The 24322-nt window shown below is 35.1% G+C and overlaps 1 protein-coding gene across 5 annotated transcripts in view; it reads right to left on the bottom strand.

The window, feature by feature from the left end:
- Window positions 1-850: 850 nt before the first annotated feature.
- The window catches only part of BRIP1 (BRCA1 interacting helicase 1), a 65315-nt gene continuing 41843 nt past the window's right edge, over window positions 851-24322 (bottom strand). For 4 of the 5 annotated variants that reach the window (XM_055719511.1, XM_055719518.1, XM_055719505.1 and 1 more), the window contains 6 exons: window positions 23809-23968; window positions 22929-23050; window positions 9362-9474; window positions 6916-6998; window positions 4919-5245; window positions 851-4179 (listed from right to left, as the gene is read on the bottom strand). In XM_055719511.1, the coding sequence (XP_055575486.1) occupies window positions 3308-4179; window positions 4919-5245; window positions 6916-6998; window positions 9362-9474; window positions 22929-23050; window positions 23809-23968 (1677 nt within the window). In that variant the 3' untranslated portion in view covers window positions 851-3307. The remainder of the gene's footprint in view (window positions 4180-4918; window positions 5246-6915; window positions 6999-9361; window positions 9475-22928; window positions 23051-23808; window positions 23969-24322) is intronic. The other variant, XM_055719528.1, reaches the window with a different exon arrangement.

Raw genomic sequence — 24322 nt, 5'->3', positions numbered from 1 at the left:
CTGGATATAGCAACCAATTATTCTAAAATATCCCTCCAGTATCCAAAACTGTGGAAGTAAAAGGATGGATTCAAAATCCTATCATGCCCAGCCTGAAACAAATGACCAGATCTTACCCTCTGCTTTTGGCAGTATTTCAGCTCCACAGACAATACAATAAAGTCCTTTCCTGCAAGGCTGGTGGTGGGTTTCCTTCTAACAAGACAATATACAAATTCATATAAGTACTAGTTGGCATATAGTAACTATGCAGACTGAAGCATTTAAATATAAACACAAAAAAATACACCAAAACTGCTTCAGAGAAATGTATTACTTAAAATGCTCGAAGAAATCTATTTGAATTAATGTTTATCATTTATATCAGCTAATAATTAAAATATACAACATGCTAAAAATGCTTAACCTAACTTAAACAGTAATATTTTCACACAAAATATGAGGTATAGTGCTCCAGGCTATCGAAGATTTTGTTTGGAATTTTGCAAAGGAGCCTAGGATGATAGGTGCTCAACCCTCACTGAGTTTCAGTACGGTTATATTCTTACAATTTGTAACTCCTGCCCTAAAAATCATGTACTAACCAGAAACTGGAAGCACTGCTTTTATTCAAACAGGAATCACATCTGTAGTAAGTTCGGAGCTGGACTCTATGGGCAGTCCGTATCTGCAGCTTCTACCTGTGTTAACAGGACTTGCAAGACATTCAGAGCTTTTGATTCCCATGAGCTAAGGTATCTATCAAATGTGTAAATCACAAAGCTCTAAAGCAAACCACACAGACCGTGAATAAACTATTTACTCTGTATTATTTCACTTACAAGATTACACAATTATTAATTACAATTCTACAATTATTTCCCTTGCAACTTAACATTTAACAGCAGCGACTGCATAATAGGTACTTTATTCCATCTGCATGGTACCTTTCTCTCACAGCTGTAGCCATGTTCCCTAAGGGTAGCTTTTCTTCGTCTGCATTGTCTCTGAACTCTCAATCCTTTAATAAATTTAAGATTTTATGATTATGTTAGACAGAAGACCATACCTAACTATTATATCAAAGTATGAGAGGAATTTTCAATAATTTAGCTTTTATAGATTTGGGAAATCCAAACAAATAATTCTAGGAAAGTTGGTACACTGACTTCCCTTCTATTTGCAGGCTGGGCATCAGGTTATTTAATTTAATACTGGGAATCACCATAAATATATTAACTATAAAGAATATACTTACTACTAACATATTTAATACCATAGGTAGTTAAAGACTAATTAAGACTGAATTTTCACAGCTTTTACACCAGAAGAAACTGTCCACCACCCACCCACCAAAACCCAGCAGTAATACAAAGGATTATTATCAGTCAGTTGTCCCAAGCAACACAGCTGTGGTCAGGATTTGAGTTTAGTGAACTCGCGGATAGACACTTGTCAGGAAAAATCTAGTATCTAGTAGACCAAATGCTGATATTTCAATATAATAATTTTAAATATAAAATGTAGATGTTTTAAATTAATTCAAAATATCTGACATGAAGAAGGCCATGTTTTAAAGGATTTCTAATCAAAGCAAGATGCAAAAACACAAGATCAAGAAAGGAACAATCTGCTCCAGATAAGGAAAGGAAGATGGATTTTCTTTTTTTTAATGTTACGGATTTATAGTCAGACAAATCTTCTGAAAGACAGGAGATAGTGGTCTATGAGATGAGCAGACAAGCCACAAAGCTTAAGTGATTTCTATTATCTATTTAGATACACATAAAGATAAGAAGTGGTTTATTACAGAAAACTCATTTTAAGGAAACTGAGCTATTAGAGGCTCATGAGAATCAAGCTGATCAACTCTGGGGAGCGTAGCTGCAACGCCACCTGCCATGGGCTGCCTCAGGATTTGCTGTGGGCTATGGGACAGTTCTAGTCCAGAAGCCAGTTACAAACAGAACAGCGCCTACCCTCCTAAGTCCTGATATTCAATCAGTTACTTAAAACTAAAATACTTTTCGCTTTAGATGTGTCACATGTTTAAATTGCTGTCAATATTAGAGCCCTATCAACTGGTTCAAAACCACCAGCATCCAGTGACTAAGCAAGTACAGGGAAACCTAAACCAAGAAAACATGATCCTTATGTGGCATCAATGTAACAAAAAGGTTAATCACATGCCTTATACTAGGGACTGCAAGATAATGCTTGTTAAAGATATTCAACAGTATTCTTGCCATTCTTGCCAACAGAGTATCTAATTTTATAAAGATGCATTTATTGTGTAAGGAAAAGACAAAAATTTAACCCTATTCATATCAACACATTCACAGCTCTGTAGAGGTGGACATCAGCATGTTATTTAGATGATCTTCTACAGAAAATGACCAGTTAATAATTTCATCTCTGTTATCAGTCAAAATATATAAATACCTATGAACGGATCTTAAGGTAGTAGAAATCCTGCATCTTCATATTAATATGTGATAAAAATGAACAATCTTTTTCTGAAAAATCAGGCATAGTATTATTACAGCAACATCCTAGCTGTTTCGATCGCAGTAAATGAAGGAAATGTTTAAAACACTTCAAAAAAATAGACTGAGGAAGACCTTTATGTACAAATTTACATTGTTATATATTGCATAGAAAATGTGTTTGTAGGGCATACAAATGAGTACATGTTTTGATATACAGGAACTGACCAAAAGAAATTAGACCCACTCACAAAAAAAAATTTTAAAGCAACTCAACTTTTATATAAAACAAGTATGAGACCTCTGAAGAAGCCTCTCATCATCATCTGAGATGACATTCTGCCAAAAGAAATTTGAGGGAAACTTCAGTACTGAAGATAACATGTATTTTGGTGTCTAGGCTCAATCTATCACATGATCTGCAAAGATGCCGTTCCACATGTTTAATTGTAAAAAAACCCTAACAAATGCAGAAAAACATAACTTGATTATATGGGTGTTTTGCTTTCTGAGAACATCCCAATTGTTGGATTGTATTTAATGGTGGATTAAATCTGTAAGAGACAGACCTCCTCAGCCTATAATAAGTTAAATGCTACTTGGGCTTCTATTTAGACTTTCCACATAAGATGTCCTTTTTCCCCACAGTTAGGATGAAGAGTCTCCACTATATCTATAAAAAACTGCATGTTGTGTAACTTCCACAGTGAAAAACCAAGAAGTGTAATGAAAAATCCAAACTGTCAGCAGCATATATTAACTGAGAACTATAAAGCCATCACCATCCTATAGCGAGGCTATGTTGTAAAGGCTGCTCACTACATTTCCTATGGAAGCTGTGACTACGTGCTAGAATAGTTCAGTAGAAACGATGACACACCTTTATTTCGTGATCTGGAAAGATTGATTTTCCGTTTTTTGGTGTCCACCTCTTGAGATGCTACCTGCTGTGCTTCTATTTCATGAGTCATCTCTACATTATGAACTGCACTATTCTTACTACACTCATTTTGCATTATTCCATGTAAACTCATGCCTCTGCCATCATCATCATCTATTTTTTTAGTCACACTTTGTGTTTCCGAGGTGTTGACTGCAAAAAAATCATCAGCAACTGTGGAGTTCCCACATTCAATCTGATTCTCATTCATATTACAGGTTTGAACCAGTGGTTTGATTTTCTGCTCCTCTGATTCTACATCATCATAGAGTTCTGGTGTGTAGTAGATACTCTCATCCTCATCTTCAGCTTCTCCAGATATGTTTAACATTGAAAGTTCAGATTTCCCTCCTGCTGAAGGAAACTTACTGCAGGGCTCATCTTGAAGCTGTAGCTCATCAGGATGCTCTTCAGCAACTGGAGCCTCAGTATCTTTAACTGAAAAATTAGTTGTTTCGAAACATGATTCTGGTACACGTTTACGTTCTGAAACAAATGCTGACGGGCACTGATTTACACTATCAATAAGTTCACCGGCCATATTCACATTCTCTTGTTCACTACTAGCTGGGGACGTGCTGTTCTTGGCTACAGGCAAGGGCGTTGAAGTCAGTGGTTGAAAGCAGCAATGTTCTTTCATATCATCATCATTAGTCCGGCCATTCTTTTTCTCTCTCTCTAATTTAGTTGCTGGCCTTTTGGGTGTGGAGTCCAAATGTTTTCTTTTTTGTGTTACATGGCAAGAATGACTCTCCACATCAGCTTTCTGGCCACCTGCGAAAAATCACAAAACATTAATTAATTGTATATGCATTCTCCCTGTTGATTTACAGCACGTTTAGCACATCAAAATTACCATTGTTTAGATTAGGTTTACAGTTATTTTATAACACTCATTAAGATTCAATACAAACAAAAGCCTAGATGTTACAACTATCTTTGCACGTGAATTGTCTTAATTAAATCAATTCATTAACTGGCACATGTAAAGTTAAAGTATGACTGGATTTTAAATTTGTAGGTTTTTTGCTATTGTGCCCTTACATTATTTACATCTTTCTTGCCTGAAACGAAGTCATAAACCTTCCTAAAATTTAGGAATGGACAGATATTTACTTGTAAAGCTGGTACCAGAAGAGATTATGTGAAAGGAGTCTTACAACAACATCTAAACAACAGATGTAGCTTGAACCAAGGCACTCATCTTGCGATACTGCTAATCTTTATGTGTTTCAAATATATTATTTTCATAATTTTCAATGTTAAAAGAAATTTAAGTGAAAACATTTTTGACTCTACTATGATATTATCAAACATCATCAATTGTTTTAAGACAATGAGATGGAATAACAATCTTAAGTCTGTTGAGCACAGCTCACACATATTCGGGAATAATTATAATTTTGCACCATAGCACTTCTGTAGTTCTAAAAATAACTTGTTTCTTACAAAAAAGATGCAATTTCACATTTAAAATTGTTAATTAAGTGTTTTCCACAGGAAATTAACATACTTCGTTTCATGGTTGCCCTGACGTTACTTGGCTGATTTGATGCTGCAGGATTAACTGAGCTGATGGTTGTAGTAAAATTAATTTCTGAAACCAAATTTTGCTCTTCACTTTTAGCAGGAACATCTGGCGACAGATGAATAGTTGCCTCCAGCTGAGAGGCTTGTGACAGGTCTTTTGAATTTGAAGGCACATGGAGAAATTCACTGCTGCACTGTGATGAACTATCAATGTTTTTCTGGTTTCTTATAGCAAACGCATGCAAGGATTCAAGTGCACTACCAAAGTTTTCATGGTGTTGGATTTGTTGACGAATCCATTTAGATAATCCTAATGGGAAAAAAAAAACCCACAACAGTTACTGTAAGACTTCATAATCTAAACCAGGTATTTCATATCAGTAAATAATACCCTAATACTTCTACGTACGTATAGGCAGATTCATGAAGATTCCACAAGTTGCTCAAGAAAGATCATGCACGCCTTCCTTTCCAGGGCTGGGAATTTGATTTTAATCAATGGTAGTATTTTCATGAGTAATGCTAATAATATTCTTTTTATTTAAATACCTTTGCCTTTTTCACTAATACTTTTTTTGAAGTTCAAACTGCTGCATTGCAGAAACATCATTATACTACTTTTACACCTGTGTGCTCATTTTGCTTGTTACCATAAATCATTAAAAAGCAACTTACATAGAGTACAGCTACTTATCACCATACTGACAGGGTCTGACAAAAAATTAGAATATAATCAAGCTTTTACAACTTTTTTTCAGATTAAGTAACAATAACTCAGATATTCAGAAAGAATTGCAACTGCCCAATAGCTAAAATACAGTATGCTCTTACACAGAAATAATTTTTTCAATTGTCAAATACCAGATGTCTTGAGCATAACAGCTGTTTAGAAGATGTTGGAACACACGAGAGTGAAATAAATACTAACTTTCTTGATTTTTAAGAAGAGTTTTTAAAATATATTTAAATATTCTTTTAATATCAATTAAAATAAAACAACAGAGAACTTGACTTTTCTGTGAGGTTTTACTTTTTAGAAAAAGTACTAATGTTATCAAGTCTTGAACATATAGTTTATTTGTATTACTACATGAGCTACTTCTGTTTACTTAGATAATTTAAATGCGTTTTCAGTACAGACAGACCAGACAAGCGGTTTGACTTTTACTACAGCAGCTGAGCTCCACCTGCTGACTAGACCGCAACAGCAGCTCTTTACATCATCTTTTTGCCGGTCTCTTCTAAACAGGGAACAAACAGATACATAATGCATTCTTGAAACTCCTTTTTTTCCCCCATTTTTATTTATCAAGGTAGTGTGCATGACCTGCTTTATTTTATCTGCATTTATTTCTAGCCAGTATAAAACTACAAACAGAAAATACTTTTTTGCCTATTGAGCATTTGGTGGTGTCAAATGGCACAAGTTTTACCTCTTCTTACCTAAAAAGCCAGAATGTTAAATTCAGACTGCTACACCCTAATCATTAAAGTTCCCTATAGGCATAAAGTATACATCCACTAGAGACTTATTCGAAGACAAAATAAAAATCTAGTAATTTTTAATATATACATTTACACACACACATTAACATACACACATACATATACTTACATTATACATATTTAATATGCAAAGATTAAGAGTCCCCAAGTTTTTATAGGTCCCATTTTAAGAAAGAATTCTCAAATTCTGCACACTGAAATGTCTATATCGTTATCTATATATCCAAACGGGGAAAGAAGTTCAATTGACTGAACATTGGTACCCACGTGTTTCAGTGTATTTAATGTAATAGCAATAGACCAGGGTACAGCTTAGAGTTTTCAGTCTCAACTGCAGAATTGCAGTTCAATGGATATATTTCATTATGACTTTTCCCTACTCACTTGTATTTGTATAAGTATATTTCTGCAATCTTGATTTTTCACTATTTGTTAATACTGGGAACTTTCCCAGAAACATTTTTTAAAGCTTACCAGTTATGTACTTATTAGGGTTACTCCGGAAGCGGTCATCAACTAAAATAAGAGCACCCCAGTCATTTCTATGTCTTATACACCTGTAAGAGAGCAATAAAAAAAAAAAAGAGTGTATATATCATTACAGTGCATATAGTAAAAAACTGGAGGGATGAGACAACGATTGCAATGAGTCAGCTAGAATATGCAAAAATATACATGAAGTCTTTTCCTATTGTCTTGCACCAAAAATTGTTTTGGTTCTCACAGAAGCTTAATTTTCCCTAATTTCTTTAATTTACTACACAAAAAAAGGTAAATTAAGAAAAAAACCCAACACACACAAATATTCAGCAGCTAATCAAACCGCATGTCATTTGTTTTCCACTCTTAACTGGGTAAATACTGAAAGGAGAACATGTAAAAGTGGAAAAGAAATTGAACTGATGTAACTGCAAGCAGATTTTTAAACAACTGTGCACTTTTTAGTTTCTAAACCACATGTTATTCCTAACTCAGTGTAGAAACGAAATGGGTAACATGACAGGTCAGAATTGGGAGTGACACCACTGAGTTCATTATTCAGTTGTTAGAGGCCTACAGAAATAAACCAGCAGTCACTTTACACGCTTTCGTATTATTTTTCATGTTATTGGATTTCTATACTGTCTGCCAAAAAAAGAAAATCATTAAAGAACTGTGGTAACATAAATGAAATATGGAAAAGAATCTGCCAGTAGTAGTTTCGGATTATCATCTCCATTGTATAAGAAGAGGACAATTTTTGAAGATTATGTTTACAAATAAAGCCACAAATATATCAGTCAGGGCTTAACATGGGAGCCACAAGACCAGCTTTCCAAAGAAATATTATTATTTATATTTGAAGTCTCTCCATAATAAGAAAAGCTACCAACATATCTGCAAGAAACAGATTTCTTCCAATGTCTCATTTTTTCATTGCTTTAATACATGTTCTTTTAACTTGCAGTTTAAATGAATTATGCCCACTGGAGACATATCCCACACTTTCAGAAAAAGTGGCACTGCAAGGAATTCATAGCATGATTTTCACCTGGCCACACACATCATCTGTTGTATTCCCACAGGCTGCTATTTCATGTCATGGACCTGTGTTACTTCACATAATGTAACAGCACTAAATTAAGAGATAAGTGCCAGACTGAAGACTGTCATGCTTCTGCACACTTCTATCGCTGCAGGCCCCTTCCCAGTAAGAAGCAGCTTGCCTATCTACTATATAACTTAGTATCAACTTGGTGGACTATTCTGGTTTTATAAAAATAGTCATCATGCACTGTCATCCTTTGCCAAATCTCAGTTCAGTAAGAGGTTACTTTAATGGTATTATACACAATTTATACATTTATGTCAGAATGGAAGTCTATTTTCTCCATTTCAGTTTTGACTAGCATAATTTCAGTCAAATGAAAAATCATACAAGAAGCAATTTTCACTAAAACTAGACTTAAGTTAAAACTCATTTCACAGTGACAAAACTTCAAACTCATTTCTTACTATTAGCATTCCACAACTTTCTTAGCTTTTTCTCAACGAATTTTAACTAATGTTTTTACTCTCCAAAGAGGAATCTAAGAAATCAGACCTGTAACAACAAGAATTTACCATGAGATTTTACTAACATGGACTATTTTCTCTCAGTTTTCTTTCTAAACCTTAATTTATGTCATCACATTTGTATTAGGTCTAATTCTAATAACAAGAGTCTTCCGACTGATGTTTCTCATTTATAAATCTGTGCCTACCTCTGTGTATCTATGACAGAGGTATGGCATCTATGACAGATATGGATGACAGATAGCTATATTTATCTATGTATATGACAATTTTTGTTGGAGAAGGATGAATTAATTCTATCCTGTTAATAAAATTTGGTGGGAATTTTCTCATTTGAGAAAGTAAGCTATACCACTTCTAAACCTGGAATGAGATCAGTGAGCATGATAATTGAATTGACCTTCTGCAAAGGTCTGAGAAACTCCCCCCATCCCCCTGCTATTTCTCCCTTTCAAAAATACTTGTAGGTTAAACATCAAACAACTGCTCTGAGCCCACCAAGAGTGTGAACAATTAATACATTTGAAAGACTGAAGAGTTTTAATTTGGTTTATAAGCTAAAGAACTAGGTCTCTGCAAATGCTTTCCTTTCTGTGTATCTGGACTACAAGCAATAAAACCTGCAACAAAACTAAAGTGGATTCTGAATGTAAGACAAAAAATTTAAATTAAAACAATGCGCAAATACACGACAGACTGAAAAGCAGTTGCCAGTACAGAACAGTTGAAGACCTGATTTCTGTAAAATGAGGTTTTTGGCCTGATTTATCCCCTTCACATTAACAGTGAGGAATTAATCCTTAAAAATGTCACATAAAACGTTCTATAAATATATATTTTTTTAATCATGTTCTATTTATCTCACCTTCCCAGGGCTTGGTTCAGAGCCCTATAAGCTTGAATTTCATACCACTGACTCCCTGGTAAAAGGCCTCTTGTATTTTTGTGCTGGTCATTGTACTTCCTCTTTAATTCAACCTAGGAAAGAAATAATAAAATATTGTTTTTAATAATGATGTTGAAAAGGAAATATTCTAAAACGGGAATACAAGCAAATGTTGATTAAATAAATGAATACATAAAGTGTTCTTCAGTGTTTCAACTCTGTATTTTGCATACTGACCAACTTGGCTTTTACCCTTCTGAAGTTATTCTTAAGATGTGATCTATTCCAATAATTTCTATGTAATAACACAACAACCGCATGCTTACCCAAATCTCTGTGCTAGCAGGAAAAAGATAGGCTGTTCACACAGGCAAAACCCCAGATGCAAGTAGATGAACTAACTAGACTACAGTTTTATTTGCCTATCTGGAAGTAAATGATACAATGGTGATCTTTATCCTTTCCTTTGTCACAAATGCTGACTCCTAAGGTATTACTGGGGCCAGACCATACTTTTCTCAAATGAGGGTTAAGCAAATATAACCCCTTCTCAGGGGTTATGTTAAGTAAGTACTCTAAGAGAGAGAAGGGCCTTGCCAAAGTACCAGAAGTCAGCAACACCAACTCTTAATTCCTGGCTTGACACCACCTTCTGCAGTTTGGAAGCAAGTGTTTCACTGGCTAAATGGGAAGCAAAGGTGGCAGCTAAGGTTTGCAGGCCCATGGGCTAGCATAAGGCAGAGAAGAGCACACTCCTCTTTTTTAAAAACGCTCTCTCCTCACTGCTTCCAAAGCCAATCTAACTGCAAAAGAAATCCCTGCCTCCCCTTTCTAACCACATGGAGAACACACATAGAACGTCTGATCCAAACCTGAACAAGAATTTGTATTTGGACATTATACACAGTTCCAACATACACCAAAAGAAATTACTGTTACTGGGAGTGACTGAATTTTTTTTTTTTTAAATAAACACAAAACTGCATCAGAAAGGGTCCTTCCATTGCTCTTTTGTACAGTATTAACCTTTCTAAACTGACAAGTGAAAGGACACGCTTCAGGAGAGAAAACAGCAGACTTCTAACCTCTTCTGACAGGTAACTTTCAAGACGCATTTGGATAAGAAATTTTATTTTATGTACTTATGCCCTTTAAATTGCCTGTCAAATTTACAAATTCAGTCTTTACAGCCAGAAAGTAAATTCAGTTTGATTTCACAGATTTAATATTTGTTCCAGTCACTCAGAATTTATTGACTGGCATGTGAGGTTTCCTTTGTAATTTTCAAAACAGAAGATTATTTCTTCTGAACATTCTTGAACGTATCTGTGCATTTCTACAAATGGAAATACTATGTGGAAAAACAAAAGGGTACTCCTCACCCTTTGAAATGAGGTATGATGTCAGAAAATTTTACTGAAGTCTATAAAACAACCAATAACAACATACTCCTGTACATACTTTGCATTTGTTTTCTAGTCCTGGTAAGTTTTCTAACAATTTCCTCTTTTGAAGAATTCCTGTTTTCAGTAAGATTTTGGCCAATTTAACACATGTAGCTTTACCACAGTTTCTTACTTCATTAGCAGACTGTTCAAAACAGTATAACTAGTCATGTGTCTTACACTGATAAAATTTATACCATTGAAGTAACAGAAAAATGCAAACCAGTCAGATCATCTGCATTGTATTGCATTACCCTGTGAATAAGATACATTATTTTTACATTCTTCTAATACATGTTAGCATTATGCAAATCTATATTGCTTGTACTGTGCATAGACAACAACATTTCATATCTCAAAATATATAAAAATCTGTATTCTCTTGGTCTAAATGTAATGTATCTTTAAAACCCATCTTCTCTATCTTAATTAAAATAGGGTTAACAGAAAATAAGCATTCTGTTTTCTCACTTAAATGATCATGTCTTGGCATGAGACAACAAGTTACATTGCTGAGAGTTCAGTTTTCATTATAAGTCTACTAAAGGTAAAAGGCCAGGGCATGTCATTTTAATGCAATCAGAATCTATTTCATTGTATAACTCTTACATTATCAAGCATCAAATCAACGCCCAATTCAAAATGACATGTTACATATGTGAAAAAGCCAGTCTCTCCTGCTAGCAAATATCCTAAATGTGCAGTAAACCACAGGCTAGAAGGGATTAGTTAAAATGTCAAAAGACAGCCTTTTACTTTTACCTGTTCATCCTTAAAAATATACTCTTAGCTATCAGGCATGCTTTACAGACAAATAGCTTCAGCAAGCAGCAGCAGAAGGCCTGTGGCAAGCTCTGCCATCTTGTAGCTGTCAGACAGATTAGGCTTTGATCTGTCTGGGAGGTCATGGTCACGTTCACATTAACTGAAGTCTAACAACATTATACCTGCTAACCAGTCGTTCTTTGAATGCTTAATTAGTTCGACATCTTTCACTATAGAGTATTAACTGAGAAATATCAACAAAAAAATAAACGCCATGAACAAACTTTTTCTTTTTTAACGACTTGGAAAAAAGTTGAGGCAGTTTCTGCTACAATTCAGAAGAATTTTCAAGCATATTTTCCAATCAAAATTAGCAATACAAGTTTTTTCTTCGACAACAACATTAAACAACACTCATTATATTAGATTTTATGTACCTGCGGTAACATTGCTTCACATGAAGAAACTCAGAGTTATTCAAGTGTCTGTGATTCAAGTGATATATATAAGTACATAAAGTGGATTCATACTGTGATGACAAAGGACTGTATCAGTTAGTTTATGGCACAAAACTCAGAAGACTAGCTCAAAAACTACAGCTTGTTTTTCAACGCCAAAATAACCTGTAAATTCAGATATAGAAGACTGCAGCATGCTTTTTTAGCAACACACCAGGCTGAAACAGATTTACTCAAAAATAATAAAAACAGATATATTTAACAGCAAGGTATAAAAATAACAATGTGTTATGAACTATTTGTTTCTACCAAAAAATCCAACAGTTAGACAAGGAAATTACAGTTTCTCTTTTAAACTGAGTTCTTCCCATTCTGTAAATATAAAGCTTCTCCTTGTTTTGCAGTCACAATTACAACCAAGATAAGGAAATGTGAAGCAATTTCAGTACATTTTAGGTATTTTCAGCTAAAGGTCTGCACAGCGTCCTACATGCTATCTCAACTGTGAAGAAGTTTTCAGGAGAAAGCATTTAACCAACAAAGAATAAAAACTACTGTGCTACACAATTAATTCCTTTGTTAAAAATTTTACTTCCATAAAAACAAGCAGATTGTCCAGCAGACACGCATCTAGAATAATTTTATTTCAAGCCAAGGAACAGGACCTTAGACCTCAAGAGCTAATACCAAAGCCTAGCAGGACTGGAGAATGTGCATGTGGGGCATTCACCATTTATAATCAGAATATAGTAAATCAATTTATCAGTGCCAATATCGCAATATGAAGGTTAAATGAGCTAAACTGCGGTATACAATTTTTTATTTTGATTTAAATCAGCAAAATACACTGCAATTGGTTTTACTTCATCTAGCAAAGTTTCGAGATTATTTTTTTTTAGATGCATTACTTAACCAAATGCAGTGCTATACTTTGCTTTCTAAAAACAAACAAAAAAATCCCGAGCTGTTGCTAATAGTTAACAAGCCAGGCCTGTTCTTTGACAAGACATCACTTCACAAACATCTTCAACTGCCTCCTATTCTCTCTGGTAGATTAAAAATGAGCTCCAGTTCATAACCTGTGGGATTACAAACCAGATTACCCAGCAGTCTAAAGACAAGGCAGAAATTCGTGAATACAATGGCCCTATTGTGAGCAGTTACAAAGAGCACTCATCTAAATCTGCATTTCTCTTTACATCAGCACTTAGCAGCATTGTGATAGCCCAGGTTAAAGAAAGAGACAACTGCTGAAAGAAAAAAGGGCAAATAAACTTGGAACTGTGTCAATACACGCACACACGTTAGGTAAGTACATGTACACACACGTGTAAACTCGTGCCCTTCACTCCCCACCACTCTCCTCTATCCTCCATGGAAAGAAAAAAAAAAAATCAGAATGGATATAAATGTTTTCTAGCACTCCACTGACTTGTTTCTCTGGTTTCAGGAGAGGAAAAATAGCAATGAAAACAAAGACCATTGCTCATATAATCAAAAAACTTTAAAAGACACATTCATGTTTAACGTCTACTAATTCCTCACCTCTTAAAAACAAACAAGCAAAAAATACCAGGTGGTCATTACCTGCTTTCATCCCCGAGACACAAAAATGTTTTTTAAGCAAATCTACCGTCCTAAAAATCTCATGTGTCCAGTTAGAGTCTCTTTTCCACCTGAAATAGCAATAATTAGAATTCTTCAAGAATATACTTGTCATCTACTTTCCTCCTAATGAATGCCAAGTAATCATAAAAATTTGTAAGCGCAGGAAAGTAAAAGACATGAAAACCCATTTCTTTTCTTTTACATCTGAAAATCCTTAAATAGAAGTAGCATTAAATGGTGCAGCATTTAACTTCCCCCCCTCCTCGCTTCAAAAGCGGTAACAACATCTGCAAGACTTAAGACTAAATAATGCACGTGTAAAGACTCGGGTGAGTCATAGAACAGGCTTCAAACATCCTCGCTCCTCAGTCGGCCTACTAAAAGCTGTATCTAAACACAAAGTCTCAGTTTATTAACCCACAGGAGAAAGATGTTAGGGCAGGACTTCATCTTAAGTGCTCCAAGCATTCCAAGTGCAGCGTTAATACATATAAAACAGTCTGAACTAAGCAAATACTTATTACCTAGAATTTATCAAACTAGATTCTATATATGACAATAATTAAGTAAGGCCATTCTAACCATCTCATATACCTACAGGTGGTCACCAGACAAATACAGCGCACACTTCTGCTTTCACACACAAATACTGCATTTCTTTAAACAAAAACAGCAAACCCCCCAAACTGCAAGCATGGCAATACCATATATACTGTGACAAGACATTATCAGCTAGACACACCATCGATACTTTGCACTGCTCAGTTATCTTCCCGATGCTCTGTTACACACCTCCATCCTACAAAAGTCCCTACAGCAGGTGAGTCGCTGAGGCTGAACTCTGCCCCTCTCAGAGGCTACCAGCTCAAACTAACAGCTCATGCTTCAAAGCCACAGAAGCTTAAAAATAGCTCAGGTGACCTCTTCTGCCTGAAAATTTCCATGCGCACTTAGAAATTTACCTTCCTCAGATAATACTGAATAAAATAAGGAAAGACTTCTCTGCAGATCTAGATCTCGGACAAGCTACATCTCGCAGACTGTTGCGCCTAAGCAGTGCACCTGAAAAGGTACCGGGCAGCCATGGAATTTAAACAGCGCAATGTTTGTTGCCTGAATTAAGATACAATCAAAGCTAGAAAATGTTAATGAAATACGAAAAAACCCCCACAAAAGCAGCAAATAAAATCTATATACGGAAAAACAATGCTAGCTTGTTTCCCCGTAACCCAAAAGCTTAAATAAGAGATATGGCTTAGAAACAGAAAAGCCAAACAACCCAACAGCAAACTACCGTCCATGAGAGTCTACTAACTGGTCAATGACCACTTTCTGGGGCAGAAGACCAGCACCACCACTGCATACAAAGCTCTCATTTTGAGCTCTCAAGGTATTTTATGATGAAACGCTTCCCCAGTATTCTCACTCTTAATCCCAGTGTTAGAGAGACGGGAAGCTTACGTGATGTTGTAACCACTGAACACTTTTAGTATTGTCAACTACACCATGTGGCATCCCAGAGATCTGGAAGTTTTACGGTTTGACAAATCTTGTAGCACATTCACCCCAGGCCCATCTACTCATCTCAGTCTTGTAAGCTTTGAGGGACTTGCAACCAAAACTCTCCTCTGAAGAGAAAATTCAATCCATTTCCAGTGAAGCAGAAGTGAAAAAAAAAAAAATCAAACAGCTTCCCCTGAGGTACAACGCTGCTGCATACGCTCCGTGCTGCTGTGTGTAAGGTGAAGTAGTAAGTGTCAGTCATCCTTACAAATCCCCAAGGTGATAGCTTCACTTTTAAAGCTTTCAACATACTTTGACAGTAAAGTAAAAACTTAAAGGTCAACGCTACTTGCTAAGGACAAGATAAACACAAGAAAATCACTTTGGAATTTTTTATGGATCACAAAAGTAAACTATTAAATGTAAAGGAAAAGTTTTGATTTGCTGCGTTATTTATCCAAAGGCTTAACTTCTGGATATATTCAGGGATGATTTCTGTGATCTGTGCCAACATATTGACATTACCCTTGCACCAGTAGAAGAGAAATGCCATCCACTAGTCTTACAGGTTAAGTTGAACTTAAACGTTACCTTTCTTCGCTACACAGATGCTGTATTCCGTAGGATTTTACAGCTACTCCTACAAATTAAGCCTCTGTCATAAATATTTTTTTCTTAATTAACACAATTTCTGTTGGATGAAAGAAGACCGTGGATGCCTTTGACTTTTTATAACCATTCTTATTTCTGGAAAAGTGGGAAGTAAAAGGCTTTTGAGATATCTTACTGCTTCAAACTGATGTAAGAAATCACCAAACCACCACATGTTTACTGCATTGCTTGGGGTTTTTTTTGTAACACAGGTAGCTACACCTCCTGATAACTTCCTTTGGGGAAAATAAACAAAAAAGTGCAGATGGATATCTGCAATATCCAGCCAGTCATCTTGTTACAAAGTGATTCTGCACACTGCCTCACCCCTTAGAAAGCAGTATCACAGCAGATTGCAATAATTTACAGTGTACTGCTGCGAGACAAGAACAATGCTGGCTGAGTAGTCTGAAAGTATGCTCTTGTACAAAATTTAGAAGTACGTTGTCTCGATAATTGTTATTTATCATCTAGAGGCTTGCTGCATGGAACTGCACATTTCAATGATGTAAGTATATTTCTTATTTACATCTTTAATTAATTGTTTCAAAAAGCTACTTTGCAATTAAAATGCAAAATAAAATTGAATATGAAGTGGGGCACAGAAGACAGACAAGTGTGTGTGTATACACGTTTATATATACAAACATATACATACACTGAATAGGGTAGAAGTACAGTATTTCCCTTAGAGAATATTCAATCAATAATAAACCATGATATTTGGCTTTCCTGTAAAAGTTCCATAAATGTTTTTGTGCTCCCCACTTTATATTTGCAATTTTTTCCACCCATTGTAACAGAATGAAGAAAAAAGTAAAAGTGGCTCAGGTTTAGACAGCCATTAAGATAGACAATCAAACAAACATAAAAATCCGTCACTTTTCACAAACATTTAAATCATACTTGAAATAGTAGGGGACACTGTCTCAAGGCTTTCAAAATGAACGTCAGATTTGAACAGATAGTTGTGGCAACGTTGCTCAGAAACATTCAGCCTGCTTAAAACAATCACATCAAGAACAGAACAGTCTTATATCTCTAAAAAAATTCTTAACTTCACTGGGAATTTTAAAATTTTACTAAACACAACAATGACTTCCTCATAAAAATGTAATTTTATGTACCACTTTGTCCATATTTTAACACAATACTTTATTTTGAATAAGAAGTGAAAATATTTTTAAGTGATGCAAAGCTATGATGAAATTCATACAGTGCATGGTATGTTTCTCAACCCAGGTTAACCATCTGAAACACCAATAATTTTCTTAGAAATTTTCTTTTCCTAGAATACAGTCCAGAAGAAATGAATTATTTCAGCAACCACTTATCTAGCACAAGATTCTTTCTCTTTTCAAAGGAGAAAAAGCATATAGGCTTAAAAATTGCCACAAGGGCTAGAAATTAAATATTTGGAAAAATGCCATTATTCTGAAATGTGACAAAAACCTCCATTTGTTGAGCCCTCAAGAAAGGAGAAAGAAACTTCAGCCAGATAGCTGCAAACTCTTTGTATCATTAAACTACATATAACCTACAAAATCGTAATTGAAATTATGTGTTCCATCATGTTTCACAAATTACGTTACTGGAAACAATAAAGAAATTATTTGCTGTCGTAGTTCATATTCACGCTATGGGAAATACTTCTCATTAACGGCAAACTCAGCTACAGTTCTCAAGTAATGTCACTGCATAGAAATCCCAGCCTTATCAAGTTTGTTTTCCTTGCACATCTACTGATGTAAAAGAGTTTGACTGCATTTTCCTCTGTATTTTGGTAAAGTTCTCTTAGCTGCTGCATGATTAAGTACACTCTACTGTACTACGATCAAAAGCATCTGGAAAGGTGGAAGTGAAGAAATGCTCTCTGGGAAAGTTAGCTTAATGCTTGCACTTCAGAGTCGCCCATTATCAACATTTCATAGCGAGTTTCTTTATTTTCAGGTCCCCAAGGTAAGAACAGTAAATTATAGCTTGAACTAAACAAGTCACACTTGGCTCCAAAATCAGATTTTCCTACCTCTAGTTTCAGGTCCCAGAGGTGGGCAGAGGAAATCCTGGTCACAGCCAAAGAAGTCATTTTTGGCTCTGAAATAAATTTTCCTGCTTTACTACAGCCAAACCCTACCATTGAGAGTACCATAGCTTTAAGCAATACTTTAACATTTCTTTTATATATTTTTGCTTTAGCAACCTGATTCTTCAGCAATATGAAACCATTTTCAATAACACAGAATTAGGGTTTTGGCCTCTCTTTCTTAAATAAGTATTGCTTATTATCAAGTACACTTCTGAGCCTTCATCAGTTCTTTTTCCCTAACACGGACAGTGTTGTTGACTCTTCTCTTTGGGAAAATGAGTGAACCTAAGATACTACATGCCTAAAATCTTTAAAGTGAAACTAAATGATACTCTTTAAAGGTTCTACAGAAAATAATGTAACTTATAAAAAGCATACGTTATTTAAGGAGACCAAATGCTTGCCATTTAATACCAGAAGTTGTGGCATGTACTTAGCACAAACATATGGAGAAAATAAAATTGGATATTATACATCACACTTGACAATGAGTTTCTTGCTCAAGACTGATGTCTGAATCCAAAATGCTACAATTCAAAATATATAACAGAAGTTAATGAATAGTAAGCTAGCATCAGATAACATGTATATGGGATTACACATGTTTTTCTGACACATTATTTACGTTCTCTAATATTACAGTTCACTGGTATTCAATCAAGTTACAAATCATAAAATATATTTAGAAAGCAGGCTGATCACAGACAAGGAATATTAGTGGAGATGAGCCAACATCAAACTGCCACCATGAAATATTGGTCTCCAAAGCTATGATTCTACAAACCTTTATGATCGTGCACAGTCCTAGAAGTATTAAAGGGATTACTCACACAAGTAAAATCTATGTGCAGGAGTAAGGGGTTATGGAATTGAGTCTTAAGAGGACTTTTATTAACCCAAAAAGCAGACATGCAAGCATATTTCCTCGTAGAAGTGGAGCACTTTTTAAGTGATTTAAACCAATCCCAGAGGTATATAATTCATGGGTATTCCCAGGGAATTGGTAATCACTTGTATTTCCCATTTTTAAAGGGATGTCATTATTAACCATTAAAACATTTAATCAGTTCTTCGTTCGGTATATCAACTAACACCTATTGCTATGTAAAAGCAACAGATGTACTTGTGTTCACAACTTTATGTCTATCTAGGTGTAACTTGATTTGTGTCACTGTGTTTTGAATTTTCTTCTGTTTGCTCAAAACTAAAGCTCCTCCCAAGGATTCAAAGATGGAAGTTTTAAAATTTCCAGGTTTTAATCAGTTTTCTGGTTAGCCTACCAAATCTGAAGAAACACTAACTGACTGTATCATAAAAGCAAATGTCATAACTACCTTGTAAACTTCAACTGTTTCATTTGAGAACTTAATGTATCCTAAAATCCTACAAAAAAAAAAGATAAACTTCATGGTGTCCTTTAACGTTGAAAAAATGGAATTCTTCTAACCCGAGAAGAAAAAAAAATTCCAATAGAAAAAACTGTTAATGCAGAGAAACATTTAAAATCAGCCACCCTGGAAGAAAGGTACTTGGTTGTACTTGGAAGGGAGAATTTGTATCTTCTTTGTATGATAAGCACTACTGATATGCTTTGAAAACAACCCTGAATAGGAAAAGGTACTTGAATAGAATACTGTAATCAGTAAACAACTGATAGTTGTATCGTAAGTTATTTCTACTGTTTAATGCAAGGAGCATTTGAACATCCACTACCACTTTAAAACACAACTCTATTTCCACCACGGTTCCAAAGAATTTATATTTGATCACAAAAGTATGGTTAGAAGATGAAGTGGCTTCATAAGCAAGATGGCACAATATTATTTAACCCCCTGGCAACTGGGCTTGTGACTTTTGGATTCTAACTGCTAATGAAACAGTAACACAGCCAGCCAAACTGTAGCTGGTTAGGACAACAGGTTAAGGCTTAACTATAAACAATTGTCTGTAATTAATAAAAAAATCTCTTTTCAGGTAATACTAATAACTACCTGCTACATGACAGCATGGTTTATAGTATCCCTTCCACTCCCTACCAGTTTCATGAAACTTTTTCTCCTTATTGACAAATTAATACTCCTCCAGTTCTATGAGGTTTTACCCTCTGAAGATAACTCCAAAGCATTTAGAGGAACTATAATACAGTGTACAGGAATAAAACGTTGTTTTCCTTTGTAATGTTCAAGTGAGGTCTGTTGGTTTAGGAGGACTGAAGTAATAAATAACAGTTTGCATTTGTTAATATGCACAGACTATTAGAAATAGGAAATCACGTTGGTTTTATATAAAGTTAACCTTTTTTTTATTTACAGTGTAGTGCTTACTTTTCTGTACTCTTATAATACATTTGTTTCGTTCCATTCTGGGAAGCAATACTATTGGGTCAGCTCTCCCAGAAATATACAAAAAGAACAGTTTCAGGTGAACACTGGTGTCATGTCCCATTCTCTCTCCCCTCCCCTCTTTTTATTTTTAATTTCACATGCCAATCTTCACTTTCAACAGCCAGTTTTCCTTAAAAATATAAACCTAATTCCCTTCCTGAACTGACATGCTGGTGAAACAGATGCCTGACCTTCCAAATTTCTTTTGTAAGTGTACTTAGATTTCTACAAAGCTACTAAGTAATTTTCTTCAGAGAACAGAGTGACTATCCCTCACGCTATCCTTCTTCACGCAATTGAGCTCAACTGGTAAAAGAAATGTGCATTAATCCAGAACTGTTTGGGGTATGTGATAAACCTAAAGCCTTGGACAAAACAAAACGTCGTTCAGTTTAAAGGGAAGTGCTGCTGGCTGGATGCCACTTTAGATCCAAGTACACAAAAGACACATTTACAATAAAAAGTTTCCTCTAGCATTATTCTAGGACCACTGCCATGCACCAGACAGCACCTCAAATTTGATGCTAAGAGACTGGAGAATGCCCTTCTCTCATCTAGAATTGATCACTGCAGTGCTTTGTGCATTACCACATCTAAATATATACACTCAAATCTTTAGCTGCTTGCAATTTGGCAGCTACTGTTTCTATATCTACTTAAAAATTTAGAGCTTTTCTTCAGTCTAATTAAAAAAAAATAGTTCAACACAACACTGATTTTTTGGAATTTAGTTATCGGTAATGGGATGTACTGCCTGTGATTCTATTATGTTACATATTTGGATGAACTCAAGGCGAAATCAAATACACTATTTTAACCTTAAGGAACATAATCCCCTGTGAACATAATTCATCTTTGACACATTCTTTTCAACTTAATTGTGTATCATTTCGAGCACAAAACCACTGACTTTCTGGAAATAATTTGGAGTAAATTGTAAACGTTTCAGCCATACTACAGACCAAGTATTTCCAAAATACCATTTCAGCATATGCTTCTAAACCAAAGCATTTCCAACTCTTTCTAGAATGCTACGTATTCTTTGAATGTAAATGTTTTTATACTAGAGTGTATTATATTTCAGTAAGACAAAAAAAATGTTGTGGCTGAATAAGTGCTTCAAGAAAGTTATGCAAACATTGAAAGAACATTGTGCTAGGCAGCCACCACTAATATAACCTTACTAGTCCTTATAGGATGTGGTTTTTTTCCAGCAAGGCTGTAATTAGGCACACACTGTAGACAACAAAGAAGTCTTTGGTTGTTCCCTTAAGCTCAGAACACATCTCTAAAACCAAAGCGGAGTCTGTTCGGGCTTTAAGTGTGAACCTATGATTTTCTTGTTTGATTTGGCACTACTAATAACCAGAATCCAGCTGTTCCTAGTATTATTCTGTGATACTTCATTTTGTTTCTTAGCTTCACCAAGCAGTCCCCAAAAGCTCTAAAAGGTACATGCAAGATAAAGCAGTGACAGTGGCTATTATCACCGGAAAAAGTGCCAGCAACTGGATGACTGCTAACTGGCATCCACAGACCACTACAAAATCAGTGGTCTTACAAACTAGTCAATAATAAATGTTCTTTTTCAGTAAGAAGAAAGTCTAGAAAAAACACTTTTCAATATTCATTGGGTTTCTTTTCCTTTATGAATGCCTAGCTTCAACTACGAAGTGCCTGTTCTAATGGAACATCACCTATCTGTAAGACAAGAGCTGTTGAGCTCAAAAGGAAGGAAGTGTTGATGAGGGTAATCACACAGCAGTGCAAGCAACAGGATGCTACTTTGGCCAGCTGCTGAAAAATACAAATAGTCTCAAATTTCTTTGATTGGAGGCACTTCAAAATACTATTTTTCGAAGGCACTCTAGAAGTTTTTGCCTAAAGTTAGATGAAGCCTGAATTATCAAAATAGTAACATCCTCTGTATCAGGATGAGGTTACGTTATGTCATAATTTCATACCCCAAAATTGCAAGCTAATAAAAGCAGTGTTAGCTTCAAAAAGGTTTACAGTTTCACGCTAAGTGGCAAGTGTCATACACATAGTTACACTAAAGAAGGCAACAGAGATTAGAAAGATTATATACTGCGATCAATAATGATCTAGTGTGTGAAACACATTGCTTCATTATGTTATTATTTTATGTTACAACTATCTTCATCTTCCCAGCTGTTTTCTGATACAATCTTTTGTTCAATCTGAACTTAGAGTAGCATTTTCCTAGTGTTTACCCTAGATCTTCACAACCAAAAGCCTCACTACAGTAAGTCAGGAAGTAACTTCATTTCTATACAAATGACGTTAAGTTTCAGTGTATGAAAACAGGTAAGTGAAGATGGAAATGTACTGTTGCTTGGTAGAGTATTAAGTTAACAAGCATTTTAACAATGCAATAGCCTTCACTAGCAATGTCAGACAAAAATTTACAATACACAGAGCATGATATACATTTATTTAGAATGACATAAATGAGCCCACAAGATGTGCTGTCCTGCTCCTCCTCTTACCTGTGTAGAAGGTAAAGAATTCAAATGGGATTGAGAGGAGTCCAAGGGTGAACATTTAGAAAAAATATTTTTTGCATATTTGGTGTTTTAAACATGACATAATAATTAAGTACATCTCTTTAAATTTATATCCTACCTGAAGGTCTTTCACATTTGGAAACGGAATACCTATGGTTATAACCGCACGGGCATTCGCATCACAGAAATCCAAGCCTTCGCTAACTTTTCCTCTGCATACAGCTATAAGGAGTGCTCCATCTTGAACAAGCCAGAGAGGAATACACAAATCATTCTCAGTCATAAACTGAGTATCAGAAGAAAATTTCAGTAACATCTTTTAAAGATCTAAACAAAATACAGCATAATACATGTATCAGTCTGTAAAAGTGAGTGGATAGAAAAATAGAGACTTCTTTGTTAGAGGGACGAGATTAACTCCATTTCGATCAATAATATTGTGATTTTGAACATCAACTACCAAAATAATTTTGCACTGCATAATACAGTGGTACTTAATTATGCAAGAACCATCTGTATCCACAACAAAATATTAAATTTTAAACCTTGAATTTTGCACTCCAATAACCACGCTATTTATTTTTTTTACATACTATCATTCTTTATCCTCTACAATAATATTTAAGTATTTTGAGAAGAAATCTTATAGTGCCCATAATAGAAGATGGTAAATCACAGTTATGTGACGTACTCTAATGATTCTTTAAAAAGCCACTCTGCCCCTACTCGCTAGACACACAACTGCACATCCTTGCACAGCTCACTGCCTTTTGAATATCACTATTAGAATTATGCATCATCCTGTACTTTCCTATATCCTCATGTAACAACATAAATAGCAGTTAATCTTCCTCATTTCTCACAATACCTACTAAGCTGAGGTTTATTTAACTCTTTACCCATACCTTCTAATAGTTAAGCACTCAAAGAATAATTTTGGTGGTTTTTTTAACCTTTAAGAGTCTGTAACAGCTATTTTGTATGTCTGAAGAACATACCTTTTTCTCCTTTACATCTTATCGCATCATAGTATATATTCAGTAGTTCATCAAAGTCACTCTTTGCCCCTCCTTGAGGCTCGGCAATGACCGTCTTAATCAGCTCTAGGTTTCTCCATAAGCCAGTGTGCATCCAGCGATCTTTTAATTTGTCCAACAGCTGAAAAACAAACAGAAAAATCCAGAAGAGCCGTAATGAAAGGTCAATCACTTAAACTGTTCAAATAAAGCACAGTTTATATATAAAGTTTATATATATAAATATAAAATTTTATATAAAGTTTATAGATAAATAAAAGACAGTTATTTTAGTGAAATTATATAATTCAGATTTTGTATTTATGAATACAAGTTTCCCAACCATACACACTGTTCCACAGCTATGCAACACTTTGTAAACATGATGGCCACTAATTTTGCTAACTAGAAAAAGTGCAGATTTTTGAGTTAACAAGGCAAAATTCTCTGAATCTACAAGAGTGGTCACTGAAAAGCATCTTCTGGTATTCCTCAA

This window comes from Falco cherrug, chromosome 1 (genome assembly GCF_023634085.1).
Source record: "Falco cherrug isolate bFalChe1 chromosome 1, bFalChe1.pri, whole genome shotgun sequence".
NCBI classification, from domain to species: Eukaryota; Metazoa; Chordata; class Aves; order Falconiformes; family Falconidae; genus Falco; species Falco cherrug.
The sequence above is the reverse complement of the archived record's forward strand: the minus strand, read 5'-3'. Positions and strand labels throughout refer to the sequence as shown.